The sequence below is a fragment of the Cylas formicarius genome, unplaced genomic scaffold (genome assembly GCF_029955315.1).
Source record: "Cylas formicarius isolate icCylForm1 unplaced genomic scaffold, icCylForm1.1 PGA_scaffold_4__25_contigs__length_36172078, whole genome shotgun sequence".
Classification (NCBI taxonomy): domain Eukaryota; kingdom Metazoa; phylum Arthropoda; class Insecta; order Coleoptera; family Brentidae; genus Cylas; species Cylas formicarius.
This window is the reverse complement of record NW_026844334.1, coordinates 4,214,525-4,227,006: the sequence shown is the minus strand read 5'-3', so window position 1 is coordinate 4,227,006 and position 12,482 is coordinate 4,214,525. Positions and strand designations below refer to the sequence as shown.

The following is a 12,482-nucleotide window of genomic DNA, read 5'->3' as shown; positions in this document are numbered from 1 at the left end:
TCAATGTAGAAATCAATTATTCAATCATTATTTGTTAATGATTTCTTCAGAGTTTATTTCAGAAAGAGCTAAAACAAGATAAGTTGCGTAGAATATTTTTTTAAGTAAGAAAATGTGAAAAAAAAAAAAACAAAAAGCGTTTATTATTTAGAAATAAAGAATAAATAATATATAGGGGTAACAATAATTTAACCGATCAGTCTGAAACTAGTCAATCTTTGTCCCGTTTTAAGTGGTAGCGCTCGCAGCGTCATCGGCGGACAATAGATCAACGCTTTCGGACAGTGCAGCGTACGTTTCATCTATCAACTTGGGAATGTCGTCTTTGGTAAGGCCTTTGGTGTCGATGGACGGCAGAATCTTGATTTTAATAGATCCTGCATCAAACAACAACCGAATTACGAGGGATGTTTCAAAAGTTCTCGTAATTGTCTAATCTAGGAGTTTGACTGATAAAGAAGCGTTTTCGTGGCATGGAAGATGCAGTTTAAAGTTTAACTGAACCGAAAAAGTTTTTTGGCGACGTCTTACAAAAATGGAGACTGTGTAGAACCAAATTATTGACTAAAATTTTAAAAAATAATAAAAATTATAGCTCCAGAACTTCGGAAACATCACTCGTAAATTAAATCACGATACGCGCAAGTCGATCAAAAAGATATAGCCGGAATCTATTAAGCCCACTTAACCTTTGTCCGCGATATCTCGCTTTATCTCTATGGACCAAATTCCGCGGGGTCAAACGAATTGACCTTTTTGTTTGTACGAAAATTTTGTGTGCGTAGAAACGAGTCGTAGGATTCCATTTTGTTGTATAAGTCGACGTTGACCAAGAAAGTTCATAACCTTAACTTACTATTTTATGGCAAAATGTCGCCAAATGAGAAAGAAAGTATAGTCTGTCTCCGTTTTCATCGTGCTGGCTTTTGTCCGCAATTATGGAAGTTAGAGTCCGGTAGGTCTTAAAGGACAGAACATTAGCGACGGGCTCTCGAAGGCTTTGGTAATAATATATATTTTTTTCCTTATATAAATGGATATAATCTTATTAAATTAATAAATTAAATCATTGAGATTAATTACAATACGATTTATGTTGTTTTGCACCGAAATGTAAACGTCCTCAATATTTTTAATAGGCTATACTGAATTATTGCAATTCTCAATTGGTATGTTATTAATTATATTTTTTTATCAATTTTATAACCCTGCCTTTTATTTTACTTGGTTCCACAAATGCCCTATGGGGTTAAACATACAGTAGTTACATTATAAAATACATTTTACATTTATATTTATTTATGCCTACTCCTCATCTATTTTACTGTAAAAATAAAAGCTTGAATGAATTTTAAAACGGCTTCAAAGCGTCAAGAACGAGAAACAAATTTCAAATTTTCCGTTCCACGGTAGTGACTCATTTGTCCATGGTACTAACATAAGATAAATTTGAGTTCTAAAATCACATAAACTTTTTGCGCTATTTCATCAACTCCACGTTTGTAAACAGTGCTCACAGATGAGACACTTTCAAAATGCGTCACCACATATTTCATAAATCTTGAGGTAGATGGCGCTCGAGTCATATAAATTCAAATTAAAACATTAACCAAAGAAGTGTCGATTTTGTTTAATTTGATTATATAAATGAGAATTTATGAGGTAAATTAAGTTTTTATATAAAAAATATGATGATCTTCTAATGGATACAAACATGTCATCATTAGATTAATAATAATGAATCAGCAGTGGGAACAAACAATACAACACATAAAAAATCACAGGTAATTTTCATAGTAGCTCTATTTTACCTGCTAGGATTTTAAAACTTGAAAATTAAACTTTATTTTTTATGAGTCTTAAAAGTGTGGTTTTTATATAAAAGACTTCCACAACAAAGCGAGATATTCAATGCAGTTTAGAACTACAAATTGCAAGAAAAAGAACAAAAGGGTACACAACTGTTTAGCATTAGTTCTTGGAATGCAACTTGGGGCAACATTTTCCTTTATATTGGAGGAAAAAAGAAGAAGACCTTTTTTAAAAATAATCTTCTTAATAATCAAAAAACTGTTCCCTAAATATATATTTTTGAAACTCCAGTGAAAAAGTGTCCGTCCAACTTCCAAGTGAAATAAAATTTAGAAATAGCTTTTAAAACTAATAACTCTTTGGGTAAATTAATTGAAAATAATCAAAGCAAAACAAATAAAATCAACTGAACTCAACTCAACTATTTATTTATGACAAACTTAAAGCATGCACTGTAACAGATTATTCTGAACTAGAAGAATTGTGTAGGTACTCACTCAGAGTTTCGCTCTCATTACGTCCCCGAAGAGCCAGTTCAAAAGCTCCCCAAAATTTAATACAATTAATAATTTTTGATAAAATATATCTTTGACACGCTTTCGTTGTTTCAGTATATTTATGAAATTTTATGTCTTTTCATATCCAGACTTAAATGCTCCAGATCGGCGACCTCTATTTTAATCCAAGCTTTATCGCCACCAAAAAGTAAACACGGAAAAATGGACAGAGCACTTTTTCTTCATATAGTCTGTCCCAATATACATATATATATATATATATATATATATATATATATATATATATATATATATATATATATATATATATATATATATATTATTTTATCAAAACTTTCTTTCGACATCCTTATAAAAACAGTTGAAACCGTTCAGAGCACTTCCTAAACTCCCTTTTTATCAATTTTAACCCCCCTTTATCTCTATTTTCCTTACCGTCTTTCGATGATGAGTGACTGGGGTTTAAACCAAATACTACTTTGAATAAAAGCCGTTAAAAAGAGTCAAACATAACCTCGAAATACCGAGTTGACCGAACTGAAAAAATGTATGATAAAATGTCGAAATTAATCAATAATTAATTTATTGTCAGTGTAAAACTACGTAACTTTTGGTGGCTAAAAAAATAGTAACGCAATAGTAAGTAATATGTTTCTGTTTGTAATTTCGCAACTTTGATAATTGACTGATTAATTAATAACGCAGTAAAAAAATGTCTGCAAAATATTCATAAACAACACTAAATTGCCCAGCGCTAATTTTCCTATACGACCGATAATCATCGAATTATGAAAATAATTTTCTCGCATAGTAAGTATAGGAAAAAGTGGGGAAAAATAAATGGACGTTTTCGAAAAAACTCACCGCTGTCGAATCTCAGGGGGCCCAAAAACCGGTACCTGGACACCGCGACCGGCTGAATGGGGCACCCGCTGCTCACGGCCAAATGAAAAGCGCCCTTCTTGAAGGGCAACAGCTTTTTGTTGCCCAAGTTCCTTGTCCCTTCGGGAAACATCAGGACGCGCGCCTATGGAACGAATCGGATTTGACTTTGGGCGTTTTCAAATTTAAAATATATATTGATTAATATAGGGCGCTGGAATTTTGGCTGTGGTTTACGAAGGTTTCGTGCCGTAATATACAGTGGCGCTCAAAATGTCCTATTATGCCGGTGGCAACAAAAGTAAAAAAAAAAAACTTTTTTCAATATTTTGCAAACTATTCCGAAAGAACGTTAAAACCCCATTCAAATTGTATGTCATATTCCTAGACCTAAATATTAGGGATTCCGAAATAATAGAGTTAATCGGTTGTTCTTATTAATACCTAGATTGTGAGTGTCTAAAAGGGTTTTCGGAGCTATTTCCCACGCTTCTCACGCTTTGAATTCTGACGGCCATGTCAGTGGTATGTATTCGTCTTGATTTGCGAAAATGTACCCAAAAACTAACGGTACTAGAAAAAGTATAGTATGCAACACGTTGGGTAAACTTTTTAAATCACTCATTTATTGAACACTCGCTCCGCTGCGTTCCGCTAGTGCCAAATAAACTCGTGAGTCAAATGTCGTTTACCGCAATTGTTGCATAATATAGTATTCTCTACGACCATTAGTCCATTTTCGCAAAACAACACGAATACATTCACTGACATGATTGTCAAAATTGACAAACGTCAAAATTCAAAGCGTGGGAAATATCTCCGAAAACATCCGACTGCTCCCAAGCCCGAGCGGTAAAATCCCGGAAATGTCCGAAGTGGCTAGGATTCGTGAGAAACGTAACTGACGTGGTAAAGTGACGCTTCCCGCACACTTGATCCGTGCGTAATTAGGTATTTTACAAGCGAGAGTAGAAAAAAGTATATTATGCAACAAGTGCGGAAAACGGCATTTGACTCACGAGTTGCACACTACACTTTTTCCACGACCGTTAGTTTTTGGGTAGATTTTCGCAAAACATCAGGAATACATTCACTGACACAACCGTCAGAATTGACAAACGTCAAAACTCAAAACGTGGGAACTATCTCCGAAAACATCCGATTGATCCCAAACCCGTGCGGTAAAATCTGACGTGGTGAAGTGACGCTTCACGCCCGCTAGACCGGTGTGTACAATAACCATATTTGGGCCGATGAAAACCGCCATGCAGTTGTAGAATTTAAACATCAAGAACAGTTTTTCGTAAATGTTTGGGCTGGAATTATTGGAAATTACTTTTTTTTTAGATGAAGATTTGCCAATATTGCTAGAGGAAGTACCTGCTCACTTTAGTGTTGCAGGAAGAGAATGTTTAAATATTTTGGACTTCTTCTTATGATGGCATCGTAAAAGTTTGGTTTATTGCACCCCAATTAACATCGCGGTAGAGCTGAATGATTCTATAAGAGCTTCCTGCGATTTAATAAGAAACACTGAAGGTATACTTAATACTTAATACTTATTAATTGATTAACAGACAATTTTGTTCAAAATTATTAATAGTAGGTAGTGTTTTTTTTTTTTTTAAATAAGAATCGTAAAGGAAAAAGAACTAGTAAAAGAAAACTAATAGTTTTTTTTCGTGGAGGATACTAGTTGGTAACTGGAAACTAGATATCTCGTCTTACAAAAAAAAGTTCCCGATTTAACCAGTGAGCAGATTTGATCTTTTATTTTTTTTTGTTCGGTCGCTTAAAAATAAAAACTAATTTCTCTGCATGTTGTCATTAAAGGGGAGGTTTTTATTTTTTCAAGCGAAAACCTTGAAAAAAATCAAGAAGTTAAATTTCTTTAGGAACGATTGCCGATTTTAAGAATAATATAATAATATAATATAATATAATAATAATTTCTGCCAAAATAGACAGGTGGAAATTACTTCTTGGAAATTACTTATTTCTACTCATTTTTCACTGGTATAATCACTTATATCTTACGGAATAATTGGTTGGGGTGCTGCCTATCACACAACTCTTCAGTCTCTTTACGTAATGCAGAAAAGAATTTTGAAAATTATATTTCATTTGAATCTGCGAGTTAATTTTTACTTAATTTCAAATACTTCACATAAAAAAATCATATTATAAATCATCCCTTTGGTTCTTAATAAAAAATAACTTACTGGTTCAAAAAGTATGAAACAAACTCGGAGAAAATTTAACTTTACAAAAAACGCATTTATCTGTTGGAAAAAAAAATTACTTTTGTACTGGTCTAAGTTTCTAAGTGTATATTTATTCTAAGTGAAATTCGCAGATTCAATAATATATTGTAATTATATAAAATCGTTTCCCTTTTTTTTGGTATAATATTATGTTTTTTTTTTCTTTTCATATTATAAAATAGATAGTTCAATTAATCTGCGTTATGTTCAAGGATGGCTGGCAAATATTTAACTTAGTATACCTTGAATATAAGTGTTTTTTTTTGTATTAATATTTATTTAATGTTTACATTACAATAAGTTTTGATTTAAATAAATATTATTATTATTATTATTAATTCTGTACGTCCGCCTCTGGTGCATGTTTAAAAAAAACGTGGTAGACTAAACAATGCCTCTTAAAGTGGTATTGCAGATCTGAAAGAAATACATTTTATTTTTAAAAACTTTACCACCCTGTATCTCAAAAGTTTGGACATGTGTTCATGTGAAACGTCCTTTTTGACATTGAATTCGACATTCAATTAGAAAACACCCTATATAAAGAAATATGTACAAACAAGCAAATTTGAAAAGAAAAATTCTAAATAGAATAAGTGTTCCTATTTCGGTAGAGTTCAGCCCTTGTTGTCAAACATGAGTTGCCTAAGTTTTGGCTTAAAAGTAGTTAACGAGGCGTTATAGGTAAAGTTGCCTTATGACGAGTATTAACTGATGTGATCTTCGAGTAAAATAAGTATATATAATATTTTTTTGGTTAAAACTAAGCCTGAAATATGATCAAATCAAAATGAGATAAGCATTAGATTTAGACATTTTTTCTAATGGCCACCGACCTTTCGCTTCCTGATTATTTCTGCGGTTTGGTTGACGCGTCCTTGGGCGTCCTTCGCGTTCACTCTGTCGATAAAAATGGTGCCCCACAGCCACGACGCCAATCCGAACGGTTGAAGATAGAAGATTTCCTTCTTGGAAATGACCGTGCAGTTGTCCATAACGGGCCAAACGCACGCCAAGACTGCGAAACGGAAACACCTTTACCTATTAGCAATATTTGGCAACGTCGCGTTTGACGTAGACGATACGCCACTGTTCCCGAACCTATCGCAGCTATTTACGGTGTTGCCATTGTTACCTTTACACTTTTCTTTTTTGTTAATTGTTTTGATCTGTCGAATGGAGATGTTAGCTATGAGATAGACACACGTTAAGTTTGGTTAAGTTTATTTTGACATTCTATATCAAACAGGACTCTGCCCTCAAATCACCTTTGATAAATTTTGCAATCGCAATTAGCGATATACGATGCTTATCTTTATGTGCCATCTTTGTTTACACATTTGCTAAGAGTGTGCGTCGGTACCTACTGCTTTGTTAATGATTATTTGTTTAAAACAACCACACGAAATATTAGTACTTATTTATGATCACTCTTCGTTGTTTTATTACAGCAATCTTTCTCTTGTTTCGTTCTCGTGGTACCTACATAAAATTAAAAAAAAAGAAACTAATTTTTCCTTAAAACGAACTACAAAGCCAATATCTCGAGATATGTTTCATGTTTTTATAGATAAATATATTATATGTAAAAAATAATATGCGAAATCAGTTCGTATAATCCATTGGCGTGCTTAAAAATCCATGAGGAGTGATCTGCGAGCAAATTTATAGGAAAATCAATGGTATTTTAAAGTGTCTGGTTAATTCTAAGACATATTATTTTCCAAAAATAGAATTCCAAGGTATTTTATTAGATTATAAGGTGTTTCGGGGAATTTCAAGGAATTTCGGTTATACGCAGGGGAATTTAGGGAATTAGTTTGAAAAATTAGTGGTATGTATGGGATTATTTCAAAAAATCTGAGAAATTTCGAGGATTTTTTTAAAAAAAGGGAAAATCAGTGTATAAATAGAAACGGCACCAACGGAACAAAGTCAAATGAACATTAAACGTTAACGTCCATCAAACCGTTGGTTATTACCTATCAGATCCAAGAAGCTCTGATGATTGATCACAACCACTGTTCCCGAACCTTTTACGACGTTCTCCTTCCCTTCTACCTTCAGCGATATCCCCAAAATCCTGCTGCAAGCTCTGAATCCCGCCGACGGTATCCTGCAACAATATTTCAGGCCCCTGCGTAAGCACCAAGCTCCCTGCGACGAGATTCGGCTACTCACAGGGCATTCCTACTGTCCCTAGGTCTCAGCAGCATCAAGGGAATTGGCACGCATGCGGATATCAATGATACCACCACGAATACCGTCCATTTTATCAGACATCTCGCTACGGAACTGACCGTCCACAGCAGCGCCAGGAACGCTACCACGGCCAGCGGCCACACTAATACCGCCATTCCTGGAAGCCAGATCGTGAATGCGACTTAACCTCAAATTAGACGTTTATACTCAAAAAAAATGGCGCGAATTACGAAGTTATTTGGAGTACGACTGACGTGAGTTGTCAATGTCTGAAATTTTGGGACTTTGTTTGTGCCTACGCAAATTTGAATTTCATTGAAAATTGAATTTCAAAGAAGCAAATTTTGGTTTCGACTTGGCTTGACGGTTCCTTTTGATAAAATAAGGCGATCTGATAATGCATTTTATTAGTATCTCAATTAGAACACAAATTTTATAAAATTCCATCAAAATCATGCTTCTTGAACTTGTTTTAAACAATTTAGAAATAAATATTATTGCTTATATATTAATCCACTCTATATTTCGGTTATGTTTTATTAATATTTCAATACAAACACATCGTATGCCTATTTTGTAACATTGCTCTATAATGGACCATTTTTTATCTTTAATTGCTAAAATTCTGTAGAACTGGAATATAGAATATAGAATATAGAATATAGAACAGAAATATTTGCGCGAATTTATTTTGAATTCAGTTACAAAAAGGCGCATCTTTTGGGTATGCGATAATTTGGCTGGATAGGCTGGCCATACTGATTAACGTCTTCCTCCATATGATTGCATGTTTAACCCCATAGAGCATTTGTCGAACCAAGTAAAATCAAGGATCAGAGCAAAAAATGTTATTCCTACTTTAGGTCCGAGTGTTATAAATTTGACAAAATATGTAATTAATAACATACCAATTGAGAACTGAAAAAATTCAGTACAGCAGATGATAAAAATTGGGCACTCTTACATTTCGATACAAAACAACATAAATTATAATTTATCTCAATGACGACTCTGATAGTGAAATAGAACAGATTTAGACATTTACAGGGTGTTAAGAAAGTACGCTGCCAAACATTAAGAAACGATTCCTTGAGTGACTTTAAGACGAAAAGTTCATATAAACATAGGTCCAAAAATGCATATTTTCTAAAAAATTTGTATTTATTTTATAACTTTTATATCACTTTCAATATTTTTATCAAATTTGGTGAACATCTTTTAATCATTGAGCGGCGGTTTTTGACACAAAAGCTTTATTTTTCTTTTTACCAGTGGCGTCCGTGCGGGGTTTGGACTGAATATTTTTAAAGAAAAAAATGGCACGCCACTGCTTTTTCTGAGAACAAAAATCTGCATTCAATTCGGTGCATGAACTTGCTTTCGTACGACGCACGGTTTTCACTTAAAATAACCATTTAAACGCATCTACTATAACCCAAGACATAATAAATTAATGGAAATCCTCAAATCAACTAACATAGATAAAAGAGACCTACCATAACCAAAAATCTATACTGGAACCAATTAGCAGAATTAAAAATTGGACAAGAAAGATCAGAGGGAGTAAAAATAAGTCAGGGGGTGAGGCAAGGATGTATTCTCTCGCCACTCTTGTTACTTTCAAAAATCGATGAAATCGAATTTTTCTAAAGTATCTACGTTAGTATAAAAATTGTATATCTCGGTAACGGTAAATCCTATGGGATCACCATTGGTACAGAAAAGATCACCGTCGAAAAATATTTTTTTTGTGTGTTTGTCCGTTCTCCGTTCTCGTCTTTTGGTTTTTCCCTGAATAAGTTTCGAACCCTTGAAGCTACAAAATTAAAATTTGCGTCCTTTTTAACCCTCCACGAGGCACATAAGCTTATAAGAAATGGCCCTGATCCGACGCCGGTAACACGATAAGTGTCCAAAATTTGAAGCAATCGACTTCATATTTGGCACATATATGCAGCTTTACCCCGTGACGGAACCTATTGCAAATGGGGGGACTGGGGGGTCTGGAAGTATAATAAAAAAATAAAAATTGCGTGTGCAAGGGTCTACAAAAAACATCATTTTTCAAAAACCGTTTAAGAGACCAAAAAAATTCTTGAACCAGAAGACGCAGAAGATACGGCTGCATAAACTTTTATTCTTGACAATTTTGCAATAATATACAGGGTGCGTCGCAAATTCAAAAAAACTGAAAAATGGGTCTCCCTATTATTGGTTATAACTGAAAGACTATGATTCAGATCTCACTTTTGTTTTTAAGTTTTTCACCTATTGTACAGGGTGTTCCCGAGAGTCCGTGCTAAATGAGAAATGTGTTCTAAATTTGAAGATATCAACTTCAAATTTGCCAGAGAAGTAAAAGTCCGTGTCCACATTTAAACGGTAGAAATTGGGTGCAATCAAATTTTACCAAGTATTTTTAAAAAAATTTAGAAATTCTTTTTTTTTTGGTAATTTTAGCTTCTAGAAAACCAGCAGACGCGGAAGATCCAGTGCAATAACATTTATTTCAGGCATTTTTTGGATTATATAGAGGGTTTTCAAAATAATAGGCAAAAATCCAAAAGACTTAGCAAATTGTGCTTCTACAGAGTAAATTATGGCTAATCGGTTCGAACAGGCCGCATCAAGAGCTACAATTTTTGTATTTGCGGTTTTCGTCAATCACATAAGCTGCTCGAGATATTTGAAAAAATCCATATTGAAATCGTCATTTCGGGTGCTGCCAAGATACGATCACGTCATTGATTATTATGGCGCACTGCATGGTTTCAGAAAAAACTTATTTTCTCGAAAACTATTTTCTATTTTCAAAAAATTCTTGGACTAGGAAACGTGGAATATCAGGGGCTATAACCTGTACTTCGAACATTGTTTGAATCATGTACAGGGTGTGTCGTTCATAGGCAAAAAATCTAAGCCAGAGCAAAGACGTTCTATGTGGTTTATGCATGATGGAGCTCCGCCGCACTTCAGTTTAGATGAAAATTATAATGATCGCTGGATTGGGCGTACTGGACCACATTTTGGGCCATCCAGGTCACCTGATTTAAATCCAATAGATTTCTTTCTCTGGGGACACGTAAAAACCTTAGTATACACAACACCAGCCCAAAGTGTATTTTAGAAAGAGTTCGCCAGTCCCTAATCATTTCCAGCAGTTGCTCTAATTTATTTTTTTCTGGGAGGGTATTGTTTGTCGTCTTTTGTTTACAGTTATTTAATATTATTTAATAATAAACGTCGTACGAAAGCAATTCATTTCAATTCAATGTTAATTTTGGGGAAATTGCATTGAATTTCGGAATATTATTCTGCAAAAGAGGAATCCAAAGTGTTTTATAACATTATTGGGTGTTTTGGAGGAATGTTATTATAAGGAAAACGAAAAATAGTAAATAGAATAAAACTTAAGCAGATTCAGATAGCGAGCGACTTCTTAAGATGAAAGTACTTGAGATTTTTCAATTGGGTACTACCCGAAGGTGCTGTTTGACATGATTTTCCAGTAAAAGACGTTCTGGGGATTGGATTGGTCATCGATCACTCGAACTTGCTTAAAGGCTTCAATGCCATAATTCTTGCGGTTTTATTTCCTTCGTTTCGAAACGAGTAAAATTTATTTCGATCGCGCGATTTGATACGCGCTACTTGGAAGTTAAATAATAAGTCGAGCCTAAAAAATGCGTAATTAAATATTTCCTTTGTTATCGACTCCGAAAAGATGGTGCGTAAGCGCAATCTTAGACGATTTTCAATGTCAAACACATTTTAATAACGCGACTCGCGGAAAGGTCACCATGGGACCAAGGGGTTAAGCGACGACGCAATCTCGCTGAGGACGCTTTCCACGAGACCGGCTGCACTCTCGTCGCGCTTATCTTATCGCTGCATTTGGTTAAAATCAGCAAATTGAGTTCCAGTTCCATCGGACACTCCAACCATGGATTAAATTAATCGCAAAGAATATGAACTTTTATGCGCGTTATATATGAGTAATTGAGCAATATTATTAAATATTCTTTAATTTTTCCCTTTTTTTTTTCTTTAAACTATGGAATAGAAGAGCATAGACTCGAATAAGCAAAGTCAAAATTTAATGGAAGTCTGTTAAGACGACTTATCTCATACGATGTGTTTTAGAATTTGGTTTTAGTTTTATTTAAACGAACCAAAATCCACATTCATGTAAGCAACAAATGGAAAAATCTACTTTTTCTAAATAGAAATATCAAATGGCCGTAGGAGTCCTCAATAGAGTACCAATGACGCCCTCTACAAAATATAGTGGTACTAAAATTTAAAAAAAAAACAAAATATCAGATTCTTTTTTCACAAAAATAAAACAAAAACGATTGTCGAAACTTTTTGTCACAAACTTAATTGACACGGTATAAAAAATAAACGTACCTGTTACGAATGTTTCAGTTCGAAACCACAGATATCGCGAGTTTCACCGGAATCACCGATCGTAATAGTGATTGCATCACTTGTCGCTACAACGCGGAACCCCTGGCGACTGAATTTGAATTCGCGCTTCGTCCGCCCATAGCGTTATATCTAATCGCCGGCGTCGAGAGCACGTGAATAAATTCAAAGATAAAGCGCAAACCACTCGCGGACATCGTACCGAAACTGAAAGGATTTTTTAACGGTCTAAAACTCATCAAACGTCAAACGCCCTGCCGCCATCTATCGCGAAACGGCAGAGCGGGCCCAGCGGAAGGGTAGGCAACCAACACGACGCGCGACGACGCGTATCTATCGCTAACGAATTGTCCTTACAATTAACCTAATTCGCGTA

At 34.5% G+C, this 12,482-nt stretch overlaps 1 protein-coding gene across 1 annotated transcript; it reads right to left on the bottom strand.

The window, feature by feature from the left end:
* Positions 1-85: 85 nt before the first annotated feature.
* Positions 86-12,242, bottom strand: LOC132700542 (1-acyl-sn-glycerol-3-phosphate acyltransferase alpha). The gene is made up of 6 exons (XM_060667923.1): positions 12,089-12,242; positions 7,658-7,835; positions 7,459-7,592; positions 6,313-6,494; positions 3,195-3,357; positions 86-377 (listed from the first exon to the last, which is right to left on the bottom strand). Exons 2-6 carry the CDS (start codon positions 7,831-7,833, stop codon positions 229-231), a joined length of 804 nt encoding a protein of 267 aa, XP_060523906.1. The 5' UTR covers positions 7,834-7,835; positions 12,089-12,242; the 3' UTR covers positions 86-228.
* Positions 12,243-12,482: the final 240 nt, after the last annotated feature.

Coding starts and splice junctions, on each gene's coding strand:
- LOC132700542 (XM_060667923.1), bottom strand. CDS start 7,833: ATGGCGGTATTAGTGTGGCCGCTGGCCGTGGTAGCGTTCCTGGCGCTG. Junction 7,593..7,657: donor AGGGACAGTAGGAATGCCCT/GTGAGTAGCCGA, acceptor ATATTGTTGCAG/GATACCGTCGGCGGGATTCA. Junction 3,358..6,312: donor AAATAATCAGGAAGCGAAAG/GTCGGTGGCCAT, acceptor TTCGTTCCATAG/GCGCGCGTCCTGATGTTTCC.